At 46.1% G+C, this 23,405-nt stretch overlaps 1 protein-coding gene, 1 long non-coding RNA gene and 1 other non-coding gene across 11 annotated transcripts in view; 1 reads left to right on the plus strand and 2 right to left on the minus strand.

Moving 5' to 3' along the window:
- The window catches only part of LOC134910261 (uncharacterized), a 1,286,324-nt gene that overhangs the window by 80,481 nt on the left and 1,182,438 nt on the right, over positions 1-23,405 (minus strand). The window contains exon 10 of one of the 2 annotated variants that reach the window (XR_010176156.1): positions 20,967-21,199. The exons of the other annotated variant lie outside the window; for it this stretch is intronic. This is a non-coding gene — a long non-coding RNA (uncharacterized LOC134910261). Of the gene's footprint in view, positions 1-20,966; positions 21,200-23,405 lie in introns of those variants that run through there. 2 annotated transcript variants of the gene reach the window in all.
- BCL2L11 (BCL2 like 11) overlaps positions 1-23,405 on the plus strand; it is a 57,169-nt gene that overhangs the window by 12,170 nt on the left and 21,594 nt on the right. For 6 of the 8 annotated variants that reach the window (XM_063918090.1, XM_063918092.1, XM_063918089.1 and 3 more), the window contains exon 3: positions 19,689-19,798. In XM_063918090.1, the coding sequence (XP_063774160.1) occupies positions 19,689-19,798 (110 nt within the window). Of the gene's footprint in view, positions 1-19,688; positions 19,799-21,175; positions 21,283-23,405 lie in introns of those variants that run through there. The other 2 variants (XM_063918097.1, XM_063918095.1) reach the window with 2 other exon arrangements.
- On the minus strand, positions 13,314-13,441 carry LOC134913642 (U6atac minor spliceosomal RNA). Its single transcript, XR_010177341.1, has one exon. It is a non-coding gene; the product is annotated as a U6atac minor spliceosomal RNA (small nuclear RNA).

The raw sequence follows: 23,405 nt of genomic DNA on the forward strand, positions 1-23,405 counted from the left end.
AGTAGTCTACACGGTCACGCTGAGGCCCTCCTCTTTGGCTGGATTGCAAAGATGACGACTGAAAATGTGCACCTCTTTATCTTAGACTAGGTGACTGAGATCACAACCTCTACACTACAGTTGTATCTGTCCATGGACCTTGGCTGATTGTTCCAAATAACAGGCTCCCAGTATTAACATACTGCTAGTTGCTTCCCGCTGCCCTCCTTCTGGCACAGACACCAGAACAGGGGCTAATATTATTCTCGATTTGAATCTGTAATGTCCATTTTAAGGTGAGTCTTGCTTTGGGATTACATTTTTTTTTCAACAGTGATTTTCACTGATGCCCTGTACAAATGCGGACAAGTCATAATGTGGAATAGAAGTGGTGATTAAATCTGAATAGGTCAGCCAGAGTTACTGTATTTCCAACAAGGCTCTGATCTTGGCCCTCTACTTTTCTCACTGTACACTGTTTCTCATGGGAACCTAGTTTGGCCGCCAGTACAACTTTATGGTGAACTACTCTTTCCTGTACTTCTGTATAACCAGCTATCTCTCACCTGTCTCCACATTGGTGTCCCACAGCTGCTTAAAGCCCAACATGCCAAAAACAAAAATCTTATTTTATTTTTTTCCCTCCATCTAGAGTCACCATATCCATTTGTATCTCCCTTTGTTTATAATGTCGCTTCTCCTCAGTTACGCAAGCCTGCTGTCTTTGGTGTCCTAGTGACTCCACGTCCAGTAATATTGGGGGTCATTCCGAGTTGATCGTAGCTGTGGTAAATTTAGCACAGCTACAATCATGTTCCCTGACATGCGGGGGGGACACCCAGCACAGGGCTAGTCCGCCCCACATGTCAGTCTGCCACGCCGCCGTTCAGGCCCCCCCCCCCCCCCCCAGCCGACCGCCTCTGTCTCAGAGGCAATCGCTAGGTAACGAAAGGTGCCATGCGCAGTTCCGACCTGATCGCTCGCTGCAGTTTTTCGCAGCGATCGGGTCGGAATGACCCCCATTGCCTCTACCTTTGCTATATTGCCGAAATCCATAATTTATCCATTTGTTCATCATCTCCAGCCATGATGACTGCAATATTCTCCTATCTGGCATTACCCTCAGCCATCCATCCCTGCTTCAAGCCATCTTAAATGCCGCAGCAAGACTATTATTCCTCTCAACCCTCCACGTCTGTTTCACCATTTCGTAAATCTCTATACCGGCTCCCTGTAGAATCCAATTAAAATGACTCGCTCTTACTTACAGAACCATCCACAACACCAGCCCTTCATACATCCCAAATCTCCCTCTCCTCCCTAGATCTACCTCTAACGTGTGCCTTGCCTTTTTCTGGTAGCTGCCTCATTCCTGCACCCAAAACTTCTCCTCTGAGAAGAAGGTACCCACTTGTGGAATTCCCTGCCACTCCCAATCACACTCTCCCACAGCCTTCAAATCTTTAAACATGCTTTCAAAACTCATCTAATTCTTAAAGATTGTCCATCATCAACCTATATCGCCCAACACAAATACGCTCTCGCGACACTCAAAATCTGAGACGCACTTGCTCTGCTTGTCCTCTTAAAACAAAAATGTAAGCATTAACCTTGCTCTGCTTGTCCTCTTAAAACAAAAATGTAAGATTGACCTTTGGTTGATCCTGACCTTGATATCTGTTGAGATTAGTGGTTGTTTGGGAAACTGCCTCCTATATGTCCAATGTTATATAGTGTGAAGACTGACATTTAGCCACACCACAAACTACATAATTTTCCACTCTTTTATTCCACCTAGACCCCTAGGAGACATAGGTGAATGTCCATCAGAAGGGTATCAACCCCTTCACAGAAAAGAGGTATAGACTATATACATCAGTGATCGCGCCGAGTGAAAAAAATTGTGGGTCCCAGGGACCCCTCACTTTAGAAAATTGGGGTCCTACTTCACCATTTCTGGGTCTCATCACATATTATTGGTGGGGAAGGGGGGAGCATGCCGTTGTTGGAACAGTGCTGGGGGGGGGGGGGGCAAGGAGGAGGCTAGGGACAGGCAGTGCTGAAGGTAAGGTGTGGGTAAGGGTAGATAGGAGCAGTATTGAAGGGCAAGAAGGGGGTTGGAGGCAGGCAGCACTGGGGTTAGGGAGGTGGTAAGGGTGGATAGCAGTTATGCAGTACTGGGGCAGTACATGCAGACAGTGCTGTAGGATAGGGAGGGGGTATGGGTAGATAGCAGTTTAAGCAGTACTGGAAGCAAGTTGAGGGTTAAGGGCAGGTAGCAAAGGGGTAAGGGTAGATAGCAGTTGGGGTTGTACTGGGGCAAGGAGAGGGTTAAGGAGAGCCAGTACTGTGGGCAGTGCTGGGGGTAGGGAGGGGTAAAATTTAGCAGCTCGCCTCCCTCTTCAGGATTCAGCTTACCTGAACGCTGCAGCCCTCCCTAGGACACCTCCACCGTGATCGCCTTGTCCAGCCTCCTGAACACTGTCCTGCAGGTGACTCTCATGATCTTGATTTCCTCCTTCGGCTGCCTGCAGGGTTGTGCATGGGGGGCTCCATGAGCTGCGAGGCTGGGGGTGCACATCTCGGGACTGTATGCCCGTATCTCTCGTGGGGCGTCAGCCCACAATAGTGCCACGGTCGGGTGCGGTTGAAGCAGGGGCAACCTTGTCCAAGGACCATCAGCGGAGGAGCTCCACAGTAAGGCAGGGTGACTGTGGAGCCGAGGATGGGAGCTCTATGAGAATGCGAGCATCCCCGGTTCCTTTTTGAAGCATGCCAAAGGAAATCCTCTGCACCTGGCTGGCTGGTGCAGCAGCCAATGCATGCAGAAGTGAAGGCACCAATGGCTGGCTCTTCCACAATTTCTTAAAGACCCCAGGAGACCCCCCCCCCCCCCCACCGCGGGAACACAGAGCACACCAGTGGCGGATCTTGAGTGGTGGGCCCAAGTGCAAAGATATGCATTGGGGCCACCCTCCTCCTCCCAACCCCAAGTTCATGATATCCTACACAGCAGTGTATATTAATACTTATTCAATGGTATATTGTGTGTTTTTTATGGGTCTAGTTTATATGGGTCTAGTTTTAACAATAAATATTTAGTTGGTACTGTATAGAAAGAAGCTTCCAGTTTTAATTATCATACAGCAGATACATTTACAGTAAATATGCACAAATGCCCGCAGGTAGCCAATGCAATTACCTGGAACACGTTCCCTGCCTTTAAGCAGTACTTTGCATTTATGTTGCACATGCTATATCACTGCTTTAACCTCTTAATACATAATCTCCTCTATGTGTCACTGCTGGAAGTTATGAAAAAAGAAAATTAATAATATATATACATAAATGTATGTAGAGTGGAGAGTATGTATTAAGAGCTTACAGCAGTAAAATAATATTTGCAACATGAATGCACAGTACTGCTTAAAGGCAGGGAACATTTTCCAGGGAATTACATTGGCTACCTGCGGGCGTTTGTGCAGAGCGCCCACCTAGAAATGCCATTGCTACGTCCTAGGTCTCATGACGTCACTGCTGCCCTTACCACATTGTTTAGGTGCATCAGCAACTTCTGCGCTGGGGCCGGTCACTACATTGTGGCATCAGAACCCCTGCAACAACGTCGGGAGAAGGAGAGGAGATGGGGAGGAGAATGCTTCCCTCCTGTCCTCCGGCCGGACCGCTTCCTCCTTCTTTGCTGCAGCGTACTGTAATGAGTTTGTCTGACTCATTATTAGTACTGCTGCCGTCAATACCGCTGTGGTCCCTTTCAGTGCTGCGGGCCCCGGTTGCATCGCTAACAGCCCCCGCTCATCCCCTTGTCTGGACACAGAGCACACCGCGGGGACACTAACACATCTGCCACTCACGCCTGCGGCCTGCCACTGCCAGAGCCCTGAGCATACGGACCCCCCGGCCGCAGTAACACGAAGCTGCCACTCACCGTCACGCCCGCCGGAGCGCCGCTGATCATCAGGACCCGCCCCCGCCAGCTAATGGATAAGTTAGAATTCCTCCCTCACCACTGCAGAAACACTTTAGCCGCGGGCCCTCCGTGCTGAGCTGCCACTCCAAGTCCAGCCAAGCTGCAGCAGAGCGCGTCCCAGGGACCCGGCCACTTTTTAAATGCGAGTCCCCAGTCCTCAAATCAGGGTAAAATACGCGCTATAGCGCGTTTTTGCGAACACTGTGTACATGTAATATAAGCTATAACAGATGGATATGGGAATGTATAACATTTATCTTGTGTTAAGTATATTGTGTTTCACCTATTGTGGATCTGTCATAGTTTACAAGCTACAGTTCAGAGCTAATCTGTACATGCTCTGATTAGAGTGTGTGCATCTGCTGGGAGATGACATGGCAGAGCCCAGACTTCCCTCAAAACTGCACTCTTATATTTCTGTTATTTTCTACTTGGCTGTTACATAAACAAATGTAGTATTCAATTCAGATGCTCCTGTAAGGACCCTGACACAACTTTTCATGTGGTCTATGCTGATTCCTAGTAGTGATTTGGTTGTTACAGTGTGTAGGTTTATTTTATTTTTGTGCATTTTTTTTTTTTTTTTTTTTTACTGTAGTAAAATTTTGGGTTAAATGATTCTATTAAACATGCAAACATATGAAATTGCAATGTTTTATGATGTAACAATTATTTTTGATGATAAACAAACCATGGATAATACTTTAACCTGCACAGACAGGGCTGTGTGACATCACTTCATATTTAAAAATAGCTGTTAAGAGTATTGTATGATGACTTGGAATAACTTCCCACTGTCACACCTAATGACAGTGACCAACGCTGGGTGTAATTTGTGTTTTGAGAATTTAAAGTCTGTAAATGCTTTATATTGCAACGCATTAATCTGAAAGCTAGTGTGTTGTAGGTGTTTGGAAAGATTAGGTATGTCCGCATCCTGACAGCGGCATCCCATCTGCTGGAATACCGTCAGCGAGTCCCCTTGCTGCGCTCGCCACAGATTGGGCCCAGGTGCGAGCTTAGCTCGCCACAGGTTCTATTCCCACTCTGTTGGTGACTTGGGCCCACCAGCCGAGTAAGAATTGTGATCGGGTGCCAGTATACCAACCGCCAGTAAAATGTCGTGATTCCAGCGTCTGTATCCTGACAGACGGCATTTTTGACTGCATCTCGTTTGGTAGAGTCACAAGCATACTGTGGTGAAAACACCTCATGCAGGAAGACTTATTTTTGTTCATTTTGTAGTTTTATGGATTGTAACTTTAACTCTTTGTAGCTATTATAATCTCCAAACTAAACCCAGGCCTTGCTTAATGTTAGGGGAAGTGCTGCAGTAGTATTAGAATGCTATTTTACCATAGTCTCCTGTAGCCAATTGGCGTCCACTGCAGCTTCATGTCTGGAGCAGTTACGCAGCTGCAGGGCCGTCTTAACAGCAGTGTGGGCCCCTGGGCACAGCAATGCACTGGGGTCCCTACCCATCCTCTATGGGAGGGGGTGCTATCAGCGGCAGCTTTGTTGTCCCGCGGGCGGTAGGGGGTATTCTATCTTCCACTCAGCATGTAGGACCTGGAGCAGTAATTTCTGCTAATTACTCCTTTACTGCACAGATGGGGTGGGAGGGAGAACACTAAACTGTAGAAGGGGGCATTGGGCTGAATGAAGGGGCCCCGGTACATGACTTCCAGGGTGGTATAGGGTGTTTAATACGTATGGGAGGGGTCGACAGTGGAGTGGGCTTAATATTCATAATTTTCTGGTCAGACAGCTGTTTGCTTGACTGCAGATATCTCAAGTTCCTGGAAAAAAAATTCTTAGCTTTGAATGGGATAAAAAAATTAGAGTGTCTCACTTGTCAGGAGGTTCTGGGGACTTGGAGATCAGAGTTCAGGAGCCAGAGCAATCCACCAACAAATATATAAAACTGCATATTAGGCGTGTGGAGCTTGAGCAGGGACCAGCTGCTTGAAGGCTGATATCTCTGGTTCTTGGCAAAGTAGAGACAAGCTGCCAGTGTCCACCAAAAGGGGAGAGTCCCAGCTTTTGAAATGTACTCTCAGAAAACTCTAAGTCATACAGAGCCTGAGATATCTGGCTGGGAAGAGCAATTACAGGCTTGGATGGGGACCACTGCTTTGAAGTCGTATATCTCTGGTTCCCTAGGGCCGATTTTCAAAAATCTGGTACCCCTGGAAAGAGGGGACCATCAGCTATCAGCCTAGGGCCCTTTTACTCCTGGGGCCCTTGGGCAAGAGCCCATTGAGCCCATACGAAAAGACGGCCCTGCGCAGCTGGAGTCCTGGAGCTTGTCTTCTATTAATTGCCTGCTCCCAGTTGAACCTTTTGCTGTTGTCAAGCTGAATGCTGGGGCATGGACATATGGGGTGAAAATGTTTGCTGCGCTGCGATTAGCACTTCTGCGTATGCGGCACAGTGCGCACGTGCGACGTACTTTCACAACGGCCGATGTATTTTTACACAAGGTCTAGCGAAGCTTTTCAGTCGCAATGGCTGCTGCAGAGTGATTGACATGAAGTGGGCGTTTCTGGGTGTCAACTGGCCGTTTTCAGGGAGTGCTTGAAAAAACGCAGGCGTGCCAAGAAAAAAGCAGGCGTGGCTAGCCGAACGCAGGGTGTGTTTGTGGCGTCAAATCCAGAACTGAATGGTCTGAAGAGATCGCAAGCACTGAGTAGGTCTGGAGCTACTCCAAAACTGCACTTTTTTTTTTTTTTTTTTTTTAAGCGCTCTGCGATCCTTTCGTTCGCGGCTTAGCGTTTGCACGACTGCTAAAAACTGCTAGCGAGCGATCAACTCGGAATGACCCCCATTGTGCGTACCAGGATGTGAGCTTAGTGTTGTATGCTGCACTCTATAGGCAAGTGATCCCCCGCTCAAGCGAAATGGTGTGCAGACACGTGTTTGTGAGGGTATAAAACGGGTAGAAGGGCACTGATTTAGATAATTTGCAAACAAAATGGTTTGACAGAAGAAGCAAGCAAAGTTTAAAAAGGGGATCATCTTATGGTGCTCGATCAGAAGTATGAGTGTGACAAGCATTGCAGATGTTAGGAAGGTTCCTAAATCCACAGTGTCTTTTGTCATTATTGGGTGGAAGAACAACGGTCATTGCAGGACTGCTCCCCGCCCTTGAAGACCGGCTACTGCTAACCAGGGAGCTGCGAAAGAACGGGGCTCGTCCTATTCATACCATTGTACGCAAGTTTAAAATGGCCACTAATGTGCCAGTTTGATTTTTATGATCACAAAGAAGAATGCAGACCAGCGCTTACGATGATGTAAAGAGCTCAATAACTGGACTGTGAAACAATGGCGGTGAGTGTTATGGAGTGACAAACCACAGTTTACACTTTCAGATCAGATGGACGTGTTTGGGTTTGGAGATTGCCAGGAGAACGTTTGATGCCAGAGAGTACAGTACCTACAGTAAAGCATGGAGGTGGTGGCATTATGCTGTGCGGCTGCTTCAGCTGGTCTGGCATTGGTCCACTTGTTGTAATGCATGGTCACATTAACTCTGAGAAGGGTAGAGATGTTCTCAATAACTCTGTACTCTCTACATTGTGGCAGTTCTACATAAACAACAAATGTTTTTACAGAAGATTCCGTAACCTGTCAACTGGCCAGCTCGGAGTCCAGATGTTATCTTTTTAACAGTATTTTTTACACGGGACAACGTCAGTGCATATTTGGATCATAACATACACTGAGAATGATAACCAATCTGGAAAACTGTATATCTACAGGACAAAGTAATCCAAGGCGGAGAAGAGGAAATGGTAAACAAGATTGGTTTCAAGTTTAATACCCTTGTAGGTGCTTTCCTTTCTAAGGACGGTGGAAGAGAAAAGAATCTGAACAAGGTTATGGACCAGTCCTTGGTGTATATGTCATAAAAGAGTATCATCCTATGTCTATATTTTAACATTGTAGAATAAAATATGTATAAAGTTTGGATCTTGATAATGAATAAAGTGAACAATGTTTGTGAGCATCATATAACCTTTTCATACATAAGAAGAAGGAATAAAAGGAAGTAATGAAAGCCAGGAAACTAGGGAAAGAAAGGGCTAGGACTGGGGAGGGGAATGTTAACGCGATGAACCCAGGACCGAGGGGTGAAGCGAGTTAGATTATATTACGAAGCATAGTAGATTTAGGTACACTTTATAGATAGTGTGGTTTGTCAGAGATTTTATGCTTTTTAATATTTTTTTTTTTTTTTAATAATATTTAGTTGGGATTGAATATATTTCTCTTACGTCCTAGATGATGCTGAGGACTCCAAAAGGACCATGGGGTATAGATGGGATCCGCAGGAGCTTGGGCACACTGAAAAGACTTTAAGACTGGGTGTGAACTGGCTCCTCCCTCTATGCCCCACCTCCAGACCTCAGTTAGACTTTGTGCCCAGTACTGACTGGACACTCACAGGGGAGCTCTCCTGAGTTTCTCTGGAAAAGACTTTGTTAGGTTTTTTATTTTCAGGGAGACCTGCTGGCTACAGGTTCACTGCAGCGTGGGAGTGAGGGGGGAGAAGCAGACCTACTTCTTCTTAGTTCAAGGGCTCTGCTTCTCGGCTACTGGACACCATTAGCTCCAGAGGGTTTGATCACTTGGTGCGCCTAGCTGCTTGTTCCCGGAGCCACGCCGTCACCCCCTCACAGAAGCCAGAAGAAAGAAGTCGGGTGAGTATGAGAAGATCAGAAGACGGCAGAAGACTTCGGTGACCAGGTACAGCGTAGCGGAGACGCTGCACTCCATGCTCCCACACACATCACTGACGGCACTCACAGGGCGCCCTGGGTAGCAGGTCACTGGGGTCCGGGTAGCCGGCAGAAGCATTTTCGGTGCCTCTGCACCGTTCATCGGCCCCCTCCGGCATTTTCAAATCAGGCGCGCTGAAGCCCGCCGGGAAGGGGCAGAGCTTAGCTCACGGCGCCATCTTCCTCTCCTCCACGCTGCGGCAAGGAGACGCTGGGCCGGGCCTCCATCGCTCCCCGCAAGTAACGGGGAGATTTCTCAGGGGGGGGTCGCCATGTTGGTGCATTAGTTTATTCTAGCAGCGCTGGTATTACATATCCCCTATAGGGATATATAGGCGCTGGGGTGTGAGCTGGCATACTCCCTCTGGGTCTCTCTCTGGGCTTCACTATAGGCCTGTCCCCTAGCTGAGGCATGTTGTGTGTGTGTGTGTGTGTGTCGCTGTGTTGATCAAACGCGTCGACATGTCGGAGGCTGAATGTGATACACCGGAGGAGGTTGTAAGGGGCGAAGTTGTGGGTCTGGATTTGGGTCTGTCGGCGCAGCCGACACCTGATCTACTCACGTTAACTACAATCAATACGAATGTAGCTTCGTTATCTAAGAGGTTAGATAAGTCTGAGTCACAGACGCAGGTGTGGAAAAAGTCCATAGAGGAGGCTTTATCTCAGGTACGGACCCCATCGGGCTCGCAGAAGCGGCCGTTTACTCAGGTGGCAGATACTGATACCGACTCGGACTCTGACTCTGAGGTCGATTTTTCTGAGGCGGCTTTGCTTCCACGTTTAGTAAAGAGTATTCAGAACATGATTGTGGCTATAAAGGATGTTTTACACATTTCTGATGAACCTGCAATGCAGGAAACAAGGATTTGTTTGTTAAAAGGGAGAAAACCTGAAGTGAAATTTCCCCCCTCTCATGAAATGAATACTCTTTGTGAAAAGGCTTGGGAGTCGCCGGATAAGAGGTGGCAGATTCCCAAGAGGATTTACATGGCGTATCCCTTCCCCTCTGATGATAGGGATAAATGGGAGTCGTCTCCAAATGTTGACAAAGCTCTATCTCGTTTGTCTAAGAAGGTGGCGCTTCCGTCTCCGGACATGGCAGCTCTCAAGGATCCGGCGGATCGCAAGCTGGAGACGTCTCTGAAGTCCATTTTCGCTAATACAGGCGCATTGCTCAGACCTGCAGTGGCGTCGGTGTGGGTGAGTATTGCTAAATGGGCCGAGAATTTAGCCACTGACATGGATACCCTTGATAAAGATAATGTTCTTCTGACTCTTGGTTATATCAAGGACGCTGCAGATTACCTGAAGGATGCGGCGAGGGATGTTTGTCTTTTGGGATCAAGAGCCAATGCCATGTCAATATCGGCTAGGAGGGCGTTGTGGATCCATCAATGGAATGCTGATGCCGACTCCAAGAGAGCTATGGAAGCTTTACCCTTCAAAGGTAATGTCTTGTTTGTGGATGGCTTGTCGGACCTGGTCTCTACCGCGACAGCACAAAAAGGCACCACATCAGCAGATGCAGTCCTTTCGTCCTAATAAATACAGGCGTGGAAAGGGTTCGTCCTTCCTCGCTTCAAAGGGTAAAGGAAGGGGTAGGAAGTCGCCTGCCGTGTCAGGCGCCCAGGACCAAAAGTCCCCCCTGCCTCTACCAAGTCCACCGCATGACGTTGGGGCTTCCCAGGGGGAGTCCGGACCGGTGGGGGGCCGTCTCCGAGTCTTCAGTCAGGTCTGGGTTCGTTCAGGCCTCGATCCTTGGGTCCTAGAGATTGTGTTTCGGGAGGTGACCCCCTCACCGGTTTTTTCGTTTCGCCCTTACCAGTGTCTCTTCCGGACAGGGAGCTGGTGTTGGCAGCGATACAAAAATTGTGTCATCAGAAGGTCATTGTTCCAGTTCCCCGTCACAACGGGGGGAGGGGTTCTACTCGAGCCTATTTGTGGTGCCGAAACCGGACGGTTCGGTCAGACCGATTCTGAATCTAAAATCCCTCAATCCATACTTGAAAGTTTTCAAATTCAAGATGGAATCTCTTCGAGCTGTGATTTCCAGCCTAGAAGGGGGGGATTGTATGGTGTCAGTCGACTCAAAGGATGCCTACTTACACGTCCCGATATTTACTTCGAATCAGGCCTTCCTCAGGTTTGCGATACAGGACTCTCATTACCAATTTCAAACATTGCCGTTTGGCCTTTCCACGGCCCCGAGAGTGTTCACCAAGGTCATGGCGGAAATGATGGTTCTCCTTCGCAAGCAGGGGGTTTCAATTATCCTGTACTTGGACGATCTCCTGATAAAGGCGAGGTCCAGGGAAAGGTTGCTAAGGAGTGTGGACTTGGTGCTGTCGGTGCCTCGACAGCACGGTTGGCTGCTAAATTTACCAAAATCTCAGTTGATTCCGACCACCCGGCTGTCCTTTCTGAGCATGGTTCTCGACACGGAATTACAGAGTTTTTCTTCCACAAGAAAAGGCTCTAGAACTGCAGTTGTTGGCCAGGGAACTTCTGAAGCCGAAGACTGTGTCCATCCATCAATGTACACGTGTTCTGGTGAAGATGGTGGTGACGTACGAAGCCATTCCGTTCGGCAGGTTTCATGCCCGGGTGTTTCAGTGGGACTTGCTGAGCAAATGGTCCGGGTCTCAATCACCCAGAGCCAGGATTTCCCTCCTGTGGTGGCTACAAGGGTCTCACCTTCTAGAGGGCCGCCGGTTCGGTATCCTGGATTGGGTACTTCTGACGACAGATGCGAGTCTCCGGGGCTGGGGTGCAGTCACCCAAGGCAGGAACTTCCAAGGGAGATGGTCGTTCCAGGAAGCGGGTCTCCACATAAATGTTCTCGAGTTAAAAGCCATTCACAACGGCCTGCTACAGGCAAGAAGCCTTCTTCAGGGTCGACCTGTCCTGGTACAGTCGGACAACGTCACAGCGGTGGCACATATCAACCGTCAAGGCAGCACAAGGAGCAGAGCGGCAATGGCGGAGGCCACAAGAATCCTTCGCTGGGCGGAACAACACCTGAGTGCCCTGTCAGCAGTCTTCCTTCCGGGAGTAGACAACTGGGAAGCAGACTTCCTCAGCAGACACGATCTCCATCCGGGAGAGGGGGCTTTTCATCAAGAGGTGTTTGTAGAAGTGACAAAGCGTTGGGGACTCCCTCTGATAGACATGATGGCGTCTCGTCTCAACAAGAAGCTTCCGAGGTATTGTTCCAGGTCAAGGGACCCCCAAGCCAGTGCGGTGGACGCCCTGGTATCTCCGTGGGTGTTCAAGTCGGTGTATGTGTTCCCTCCACTTCCTCTTATTCCAAAGGTACTGGGGATCATTTGGCGAGCAAGGGTTCAGGCGATTCTCGTAGTTCCAGATTGGCCAAGAAGGGCCTGGTATCCGGACCTTCAGGAATTACTAGTGGAAGATCCTTGGCTGCTTCCTCTAAGAGAGGACCTGTTGTTGCAGGGTCCATGCGTGTTTCCAGACTTACCGCGGCTGCGTTTGACGGCATGGAAGTTGAGCGCCAGATCTTAGCTCGTAAAGGTATTCCAGGAGAGGTCATGCCTACTCTCCTCAGGGCTAGGAAGGAGGTTACGGCGAAGCATTATCACCGTATTTGGAAGAAGTATGTTTCCTGGTGTGAGTTTAAGAAGGCTTCTGTAGAAGAATTTAATTTGGGGCGGTTTCTCTACTTTTTGCCGGCTGGTGTGGATGCAGGCCTGAAGTTCGGCTCCATCAAGGTGCAGATTTCGGCATTGTCTATTTTCTTTCAAAGAGAACTGGCTGCCCTCCCAGAGGTTCCGACGTTCGTGAAAGGAGTTTTGCATATCAATCCTCCGTTTGTGCCTCCTGTGGCCCCATGGGATCTGGACGTGGTCTTGCAGTTTCTCATGTCTTCCTGGTTTGAGCCTTTGCGTAAGGTTGAGTTGAAGTTTCTCACCTGGAAGGTAGTCATGTTGTTGGCACTGGCTTCTGCCAGGCGGGTGTCTGAGTTGGCGGCCTTATCTCATAAAAGCCCGTACTTGGTCTTTCATTCGGATAGGGCAGAATTGAGGACTCGTCAACAATTTTTACCAAAGGTGGTCTCCTCGTTTCACATTAATCAACCTATTGTGGTACCGGTGGCCATGGATGCTGGGACAGTTCCAAGGTCTCTGGATTTAGTGAGGGCATTGAAGATCTACGTCGCCCGTACGGCGGTTGCCAGGAAAACTGAGGCACTGTTTGTCCTGTACGCTTCCAACAAGATTGGTCATCCTGCTTCAAAACAGACTATTGCACGCTGGATTTGTAATACGATTCAGCAGGTTCATTCTTCGGCCGGATTACCGGTGCCGAAGTCTGTGAAAGCCCATTCTACCAGGAAGGTGGGCTCGTCTTGGGCGGCTGCCCGGGGCGTCTTGGCTTTACAGCCGGTGAGATATTCAACGAATATGAGAGGGTGGCTAGTGTCTCAAGTGTTTGAAGGTGCGGAAACTGCTCCGGCCATGCTGTTATTCCTGTGCGATATTGACGAGAGAAACAAGGTGGGAGTATAAAGCAATAGAAGTAAGATACCGATTTCAGAGGTTAAAACTTGGTTAGAGATGTCACAAAGTAGGTGGCAATGCCTAAACCATATGTGTTGTAAAGGCCACTGGGACCTCTCCCATCCTTGTCAAGGGGAGTGCTAACCTTCTCTCCTTTAATACAACACAGAGGTGTATTCAATTGTTTTATCGCTCCCGATCTCTCGTCTAAAGTGGCGGGAGATTGCGGGACGATATTCAATTGTTCCTTTTTATCGCGCCCATTAGAGTGGTTTAGGCACGCAAAGCACCTAAACACGACTAAACTAAAAGATGGGAGCATGAAAAGTTCCATTTGGGCACCAACATTGTTATCTCACCCATCGGCAGAAACAACTGAATAGCTGCCGGCGAGTGCGAACGGGTGCTGGAGGGGCGGGAAACATTTCATTCTCGTCTACAAAGTCCAGAGCTTAACCCCATTGAGAACCTCTGGGATGAATTGAAGCAACTGGTGCGTTCTAGGCAGACTCAACCTTCTTCAGTTGGTCACTGTACTTACGGTAGAATGGTAGAACATATCGCCTGCTGTTGTGGAACTTGTGGACAGTTTGCCAAGAAGAATGTCTGCAGTAATCCCTGCAGAAACCACTGGTGGACCTGCAAAGTACTGAAGTCAATAAATTTTGTTGATCTCTTTGCTGTCAGTGTCCAGTCACTCTTGTGTAGTTACTGCAATAATCATGTTGTGTAGGGTCCCAATGATTTATGGTGGAGGAACCATTTCTGGGCTCTACAGTTTCAGCAGACCTTGATCTACGCTCTTTGACATCCCTTTTTAGCATGCTGAGGATATGGGTCAATTTTTGTTCTATATTTTTGGCGTTCTTCAGATTCTCTTACATTAGTAATGGGTATAATTGGTAGTATGTATTATATTTATTTTAACCAAAATAAAGATTTTTCCAGTCACTGATAAAATATAAAATGTAGTTCTGTTAGGAAAGCATATGCATCCTTGTTATGGTTAAAAAGATTTTGTGAAAAAATGTTGGTGTCCTTGTTTGTATTGCTTAACATGTCTGTCTGTCTGTCTGTCTGTCTGTCTGTCTGTCTGATTCGTATTTTATATTTTTATATCAGTTTATTTGTATTTAATTTGATCTTGTCCCTCAGAAAAAGGTAAGTACTTGAACTTTGCGAAACATCTTACAAATATTTTGATATTGCTATGTTTCTTTTTCTAGTCTCCTTTTTCTGCACACATTCGTCTAATGTAGTCATGTGTGGGAATGTGCAAGTCATTCTCATAAATAATAGTGAATGGGCGTGCTGAGCAAAGTAGACCAGAGGGTTTCATTCTGACACTGAGCCAGACATTATTTTTAATAATCATCTGTATTTTAGACCTGGTAGCTGCAAACATTGGAAATCATGCAGGAGTCCCCGTGTGATAATACACAGATACAGTGTTTATATTTTGTCTTTATTCCTTTTTGGGGTTTTAGTTATACTATCTCAAAATGCAGTAATGTACCAGATCTGTTAGCTAATTTTAAACATGAGTAATACCTCCTAACTATATTTAGTCTGACACTCTTAAATTAGAAGCAAAAACTTTTTTTTAATGGGTTTCAGCAAAAAGAAAAATGACTAAATATAAATTTAGTTTGATGCATGGTTACTGTGATTATAGCCTATGTTACTTTTGTTTTGAAGATGGTTGCCTACAAAAATATTTTGAGTGACCTTTCTGCAGCTGCTGAGACTCCTATGACCTCAAATGCCACTTTCCCTATCCCCTCTAATGTCTATGAACAAGGCATTGAGATTTGTAATGTTGTTAAAGGAAACTTGGTAAGACAACGCCCATAAAAGCAACAGAACCTACATAGAAGCAGGCGTTTAATAGTGCATATTGGTTTTTTTTATGCTTTATTTAACAACTGTAGCTGGAGAAGTTTATTTTGTTTATACAGCTTAATTGTTGCACTAAATCATGTAAGTACTTTTCAGAAACGTAGGAAATTCTTTTTGTTTCATTTTATTACATCTCCCATCTGAACGAATTAGTGTGCCATAGAGCGTTTATCTGCAACTCTTTGGAGCGAGTAAAGTGATATTTTGCCAAACGTTATCAGCACAGGGTCTGTATGGTCCAAGTTGATGAGTTCGGTTCATGTTGAAGTCTATAACATTGTGTAATTGTCCCTGATGTTCTGTTCTGCCTGTAAGACTCCATCTGCGGTGACTAGTTTTGATTGGTTTCTGGATAAGCTGCACACAAAGCAGAGCTACACTATTCTTAAGGAATGGGCATAGTTTGGGGGGGGGGGAGGGGGGTTACAGCTGCTGGCAGCTACTCATGAAGATTTATTGCTTGTGGTGTTCTTTTTCCAGCAGCTGTTTCTGAGCAAGGTCCTTGAATTTATGTAACTGCCCAGGCTTGTCACGCACACGTGCAGCATGGAAAGAAAACTCTTTGCAGCTCCTGTTACCCACCGATGCCAAGGAAATGTATTTATGTATTTAGATATACTTACTTGAATTTCCCTGCTAACTCTCCAGTTGGTTGTGATTAGAGAATTGTTGATCTGTAGAGGTCATGGGGATCATTTAGCTGCTAGAATGGCCTGTGGTTCATCAAGTGGAGCTCAAGTGCTTTCCCCCCCTAGTATGTATAAAGGACATCTCCTAGATATTAATGGAGTTAATAACTAGACCATGCAGCTCCTCCTTGTGTGTTTATGCATGGTTTGATAAGTCTTAATTTGATCTCCAACTGGTATACTGCATTCTCAGTACAGAAAGAAAAAATAATAATTGATTATAGGGGTCGATTCAATTCGGCAACAGATGAATAGCGTCGGGAATTAGTTCCCGGCGCTATTCAATTCAACTAAAGTTAAGTCGGCGAATGCCCGTTCTCGCCGACTTAACAGGTAGTTTTGTCAGGAGAACGGGCATTCTCCGACTTAACTACCTGCGGCGATGCAGAATCCCGACAGATTCAGCCTCGCGCCGGCCACGCGGCAGCTCTTTTGTCTGTTTTTTTTTTTTCTCGCCCCCCAGGGCTGAGAGAAGAATTCCCGACAATTGCGGGTAACTAGTCGCTGATTTGAATAGCGTCGGGAGCTTATTCCCGGCGCTATTCATCTGTTGCCAAATTGAATCGACCACTTAGAGAGAGAGATCTATCTATATATCTATCTAATAAAAATGTGTGTGGCATAGTTACTGCCAAAACAACATGGTACAGATGGATATTTTGTTGTTTATTTGGTTCCCTGTATGCGGCGTCATGTAACTATGTTGTGAGGATAAATAGAACTCATACTGATGAGAATGTTTGTGCTTCTGCATGAAACACCTTGTTCTTGACCGTGGAAACAAGTTCCCAGCTACTGATTGAGTAGAGATAATCATCATCATCATCTATATAGCGCACACATATTCCGCAGCACTGTACAGATATTTTGCCCATTCACATCCGTCCCTGCCCCAGTGGAGCTTACAATCTATATTCCTATCATGTGTACACACAGACACATTCACACTACATTTTTGTTGGGAGCCCATTAACCTACATCATCCAAGTAAAAAGGTCAGCAAGTTATTGCTGGAAGGTAAAGATTTAGCTTATTACAATTTGTAAATTTCATTCTTAATGCAATTGATGGTTTGAAACGCATCTAGTTTACAGCTTTTGCAAGGATTGTCACTAGCACAAAACATTTTGGCACTCTGGGTGGTATTAAATTGTTTGCTTGCTCCCGATCGCCCGTCTAAGCTGAAGGGAGATGACTGGGCAATATTCAATTGTCCATCGTTATCGCGCCCATATCATTTGTGTTTAGCCACATAAAGCTGCAAAACCTTTCAAAACGATTGGGCGCGGTGTGAAAAATCTTATTTGGGTGCCCAAATGGGTCACTTTTCACGCTTTCCAGCTCTCCAGTGAACTGAAATGAAGGCTCATGCCCGCCGGCAGAAACATTTGAATAGATGCCGGCGTGTGTGGGTGCGGGGACCCGCGATAACCATTGAATTTCCCCTCTGTGTCTGAAGCAAATTAATGTTGCTTTATAGTAGGTAGACTAAGTTGTGTCTTTTGAAGAGAAATACCGAAACAGATTTCACAATTCCAATTTATAAAATAGTACACACTGGTTCAAATGAATAAAAGTAAAGGCTTGTCTGTTGCCTTGTTACAACTCCTGTGCAGAATCTGCACTTGCTGGTAGTACCACAAAGTCCTTTCCGAAAGCCTCAGATTGATTTTCACTATCAACCACTTAACCACGACTTTAATTTCCTGAAGTACTGTACTTGATACGGAGTACCGATATCCACGTATTGTAGTATTTAGGAATATGCCTGCTACAAGATGTGATATGAAGACTGGGAAAGGATGTTTTGATGGAAGATTTGGCAGCAGAAAGCTGAGCGAGAAGTATATATTATTGTGTGGGGAAAGAGTGTTTCCTCGCTCTGCTGAGCTCATGTATAAGTTTTTTTTCTTCTTTCTCTTCCCTGCATCTGAATTGCTTTCTCAACTTTCAGAATGTTTTCACTATGCATCACAAGAGCTCAGCTGAATGAATTTTGGCTGCAAGTAATTGAGAAACACATGATACCAGGGCCTGAATTAACCTCAGACTGGTCAGCTCAGGTCCTCAAGTACGCTAGACAAGCAAACTCCAGCCAACTTGCTGTGGCCTTAGGTCCGGTCTGAATGGAAAGAAGGCTCAGAGCCACACATTAGGGTTTCACCATGCTCCTAACTAATAGCAATTCTTAATCATGTCTGCTCTCCACATTGCATTCGACTGTGGCTCACACTTTCTCTGCTATGTATGTAGAATAATCTCCCTTTTTATTGCGTGATTAAATATGATGCCATACAAAACACATGGACCGCTCTACCATTTGATTCATTACTTGTCATTGCTACTTTTATTATGCCACAAAAGGTAATTTGACCTTCAGCTTGGTGGCTCAATCCAGAGATTCATCAACTACTTTGACCTCTCTTTGTACATAATTGTAGATGGAATGTGTATAAGCAAATAAGGTGTTTTTTTTTTTGTGTATATAATCTAGTCTTCCTCTCCTTCCATCCATATGGGTCCTATTTTGAGCATCCTAGGGACAGACCCTTGTAAACATTCACCCAAGTATGGTTTTGTGGGGGAGGAGAGCACTGATCTAGCTGTAGGGCAACAATCTGTCTTTGTGTGTGATTATGTTAGTAAGGAAAAGGCTGTATGTGACGTGGGTCAGTGGCAGTAGTGTAAGGAGTATAAAAGCAAGCAGGAAGCCACAGTGGAACGAGCAGGGTCCCATCCCCCAACAGCACGGAGACTTCTGTCACATTAATGCAGGGTAGATTGTAGTGTTAAACACATCTCTGCGTGAAACAAAAGGTATAAACTTGTTTTTGTAGATAAATCTTTTAGAATAAAAAAAATAAACTTCTTAAAGTAGCCATGTCTTCAAAAACGAGCCCCACAGATCTTGGCAAACACCCTGATAAAACATACCTCTGAGACACAGTCTCACATTAAATTGCTTACGTAATAATGATTGTCAAAACCCCTATTCTAGTGCTTCATCACAAATGTGCGTTCCAGGGTGCTAAAGGTCTTGCTGAGCTTGAAAGTTATTTTTATTTTGTGTTTATTTGGTTTTGTGCTGGTTAGGGTTCAATATAATTGTGTGACCACAACGATCTACAACCATTGTGTATTCAGTACAAAATTTGAAGAAGGAAAAAAAACAAAAACCTGTCACATTGCCACTTGTTAAACGCAGCAATTGGTCCATTACACTCTAGGGTTTGTGTCAGCTGGCAACTATTTTCCCATAATGGGTTACCAAATGGAAGGTGCAGGTGAATGGAGATTTTAGCAAGACGATCCTAAACATACTCTACCTCAAGGTTCTGCATGATGTATTTGCACAAAAGAAAGTTGAAAGTTTGGTTTGGCTCTCAGGCCCCAGTCCTGAATATTGGAAATCTTTGGCGATATTGAGCGTGCGCTGCTGGCAGGGAGCCCTAAGAATTCTACCCTAAAGCTAAAATATAGGAGCTGTTTCAGCATAAGAATGTGAAACAAGGTGCGCACACTGACAGTGAGCCCATGCTAGCATGCTCCTTCCTATACACAGAGAAAAGATTTCCCCCCCAATCTATAGTGGTGCTTACTGACACTTGTCTTTACCATATCTGCTTTGCTATAGATTGATATACATTACAAGAATCCTATTCTCATTCTGGCTTCCATCAAGACTACCGATTTTACTAGCCCATGTTTTATTTTTAAATGTGTTTTACTCCAATATTGACTTCATACTATTTTAGATCCGTCAGTAGGTTTGCTTTCCAGTGTTGTGGAATGACCTTTAAACTAATAAAATGTATTTTGTTTTCAGCAGCTGCCAGAAATCCTAATGACCTCGTAGACATGCGGCCAGAAATCTGGATTGCACGTGAACTGCGACGCATTGGAGATGAATATAATGATCTGTACAATCCGAGAAGGGTAAGTACATAGCGTGGCTTAGCCCTGGTTTTTCCTGAATTCCATGTTGTACTTGGCTTACTTGTCCTATTCCATCTACTGGTGATTTTACTTGTGTGTCCAAGCATTAGGAACATCAGAAATGCAGATATTGGAGCGAGGGCATAGACTCTTCACCCGCCACTCTAAAGGTGGGTACACACTAGTAGATATATCTGCAGATCAATTGATCTGTAGATATATCTATGGACGGATCGGGCAGTGTGTTGAGCATACACACTGCCCGATCCGTCGGGGACTGACGTCATGAACTGGGCGGGCGTATACACGCCCGCCCAGTTCACCGGTCAATCACCGCCGGCCGCCGCAGCATGTGTACGGGCGGTCGGCCGACCGCCCCGTACACACACAGCGAAGCGCCAATATATCTGTAGATATATTGGCCGTCGGCTGTGCTGCGTGGCCGACGCGATATATCTGTTAAAGACGGAGTTCAGACGTATCGGCCGTACACACTGGCCGATGGTCCCGCGATATATCACCAGTGTGTACGGGCCATAACACTGACAGATGTTGTCCAGTCAGTTTGAAATGGCGGAGAACAGTATCTTGCCTTCAGATGCATAACCGATGTAAATATAGTGCCAGTAATTATTAATATTGCAATAACCTGTATTTGTTTGATGCTCTTTTATATTAATGCTTTTAAATGTTTTAAACTTGCAATCATGTACCTAGTAAAAAACAAAAAAACTGGAGCCAGTGTGTGCGGATTTCTGATTTTCTAAAACGTAGATAAAGCATAGGTTCTTACAAAGGACTCCAATCGGGGGGAAGATTTGTACTGTGCAGCTACAGATACATCTAGCTTACTTACACCCCTTTCGCACTGCCTTGGTGGACCCGGGTTATTCCCATACCATCAATGTTAATACAGGACGCTTGGAGATGATGTCCTACGTCTGCCAATCAGCTGCCTTTTAGTCAGGTATGACCCGGACCTGCCTTTCACACTGCAGCCAACCCAGGCTGTGGACTCGGCTGCCTGACCCAGTACAACACTTCCACATTCAGCCAGGACCCAGGCTGCGTGTGCTTGTCCAGGCAATGACCCGGGTTATCGGCTCAGTGTGACCGGGCTCTAGCAGCATAGTTACAGTGCCTTGATTCCCTCCCTTAGGACTCTTGAGTACCTCACTATATACTTCCTGGCTGCGTTCAGTTTTATTAAATCAGGGACATGTGCACAAAGTATATTTTACGTAACAGGTAATTGTAGAGCTGAAGCTTCCAGCAGTAAGAGTTTATGCAGATGGCTGGTTTTGGTACTCTTGTTTTCTTTTTTCAGTTTAAGTAAATTGGTGTTCTTTTTTTCTTTTTGTTATGCTTACTCTGTAGACCTCAGGAGGGGCGGCAATGAACCTTTTTTAAGGTACAGAAACAGGAACATTTAGTAGAGAAGTCTGGCATTCCCATCTGCTATTAAAACACTTACAAGAATAATCCATATTTAATTTAGACTGTTTTTTTTCCCTTCAATTGGTAAAGTATATCTTGAATTACAAGCCTTGCCACAGTCCCTGGCACAATGCAGTGGATAGGTGCGGTGCAGATGTTTCTGCTAGAAGCCGTTTCCTGCAAAACACACACTCCCAGCTTCAGCAGGAAAATGGATACACTATTTTGACTGCTGCTAAAGGAAACCCAAATTTAATCTTTTCCCATAATTAGTTGAAAATGCTGTGTAGTACAGCAATAAGGCTAACTTGCTTTTAGAAATGAAATACCTTCTACATGTAATTCTTTATTTCTCTATCGTCCTAAGTGGATGCTGGGGTTCCTGAAAGGACCATGGGGGATAGCGGCTCCGCAGGAGACAGGGCACAAAAAAGTAAAGCTTTACTAGGTCAGGTGGTGTGCACTGGCTCCTCCCCCCATGACCCTCCTCCAGACTCCAGTTAGATTTTGTGCCCGAACGAGAAGGGTGCAATCTAGGTGGCTCTCCTAAAGAGCTGCTTAGAGAAAGTTTAGTTTAGGTTTTTTTCTTTACAGTGAGTCCTGCTGGCAACAGGATCACTGCAACGTGGGACTTAGGGGGAAAGTAGTAAACTCACCTGCATGCAGAGTGGATTTGCTGCTTGGCTACTGGACACCATTAGCTCCAGAGGGATCGAACACAGGCCCAGCCGTGGAGTCCGGTCCCGGAGCCGCGCCGCCGACCCCCTTGCAGATGCTGAAGCGTGAAGAGGTCCGGAAACCGGCGGCTGAAGACTCCTCAGTCTTCATAAGGTAGCGCACAGCACTGCAGCTGTGCGCCATTTTCCTCTCAGCACACTTCACTGGGCAGTCACTGAGGGTGCAGAGCGCTGGGGGGGGGCGCTCTGAGAGGCAAATATAAACCTTATACAAGGCTAAAAATACCTCACATATAGCCCATAGGGGCTATATGGAGATATTTAACCCCTGCCTGACTGGAAAAATAGCGGGAGAAGAACCCGCCGAAAAAGGGGCGGGGCCTATCTCCTCAGCACACGGCGCCATTTTCTGTCACAGCTCCGCTGGTCAGAACGGCTCCCAGGTCTCTCCCCTGCACTGCACTACAGAAACAGGGTAAAACAGAGAGGGGGGGCACATTAATGGCTATATATATATATATTAAAGCAGCTATAAGGGAGCACTTAATATAAGGATATCCCTTGTATATATAGCGCTTTGTGGTGTGTGCTGGCAGACTCTCCCTCTGTCTCCCCAAAAGGGCTAGTGGGTCCTGTCTTCATTAGAGCATTCCCTGTGAGTTTGCGGTGTGTGTCGGTACGTGGTGTCGACATGTATGAGGACGATATTGGTGTGGAGGCGGAGCAATTGCCAAATATGCAGATGTCACCCCCCAGGGGGTCGACACCAGAATGGATGCCTTTATTTGTGGAATTACGTGATGGTTTATCTTCCCTTAAACAGTCAGTTGAGGACATGAGGCGGCCGGACAATCAATTAATGCCTGTCCAGGCGCCTCAAACACCGTCAGGGGCTGTAAAACGCCCTTTGCCTCAGTCGGTCGACACAGACCCAGACACGGGCACTGATTCCAGTGACGACGGTAGAAATTCAAACGTATTTTCCAGTAGGGCCACACGTTATATGATTTTGGCAATGAAGGAGACGTTACATTTAGCTGATACTACAGATACCGTAAAACAGGGTATTATGTATGGTGTAAAAAAACTACAAACAGTTTTTCCTGAATCAGAAGAATTAAATGACGTGTGTGATGAAGCGTGGGTTGCTCCTGATAAAAAGTTGATAATTTCAAAAAAGTTATTGGCATTATACCCTTTCCCGCCAGAGGTTAGGGCGCGCTGGGAAACACCCCCTAAGGTGGACAAGGCGCTCACACGCTTATCCAAACAAGTGGCGTTACCCTCTCCTGAGACGGCCGCACTTAAGGATCCATCAGATAGAAAGATGGAAGTTATTCAAAAGAATATATACACACATGCAGGTGTTATACTACGACCAGCTATAGCAACTGCCTGGATGTGCAGTGCTGGAGTAGTTTGGTCAGAATCCCTGATTGAAAATATTGATACCCTAGATAGGGACAATGTTTTACTGTCGTTAGAACAAATAA

This window comes from Pseudophryne corroboree, chromosome 4 (genome assembly GCF_028390025.1).
Source record: "Pseudophryne corroboree isolate aPseCor3 chromosome 4, aPseCor3.hap2, whole genome shotgun sequence".
NCBI classification, from domain to species: Eukaryota; Metazoa; Chordata; class Amphibia; order Anura; family Myobatrachidae; genus Pseudophryne; species Pseudophryne corroboree.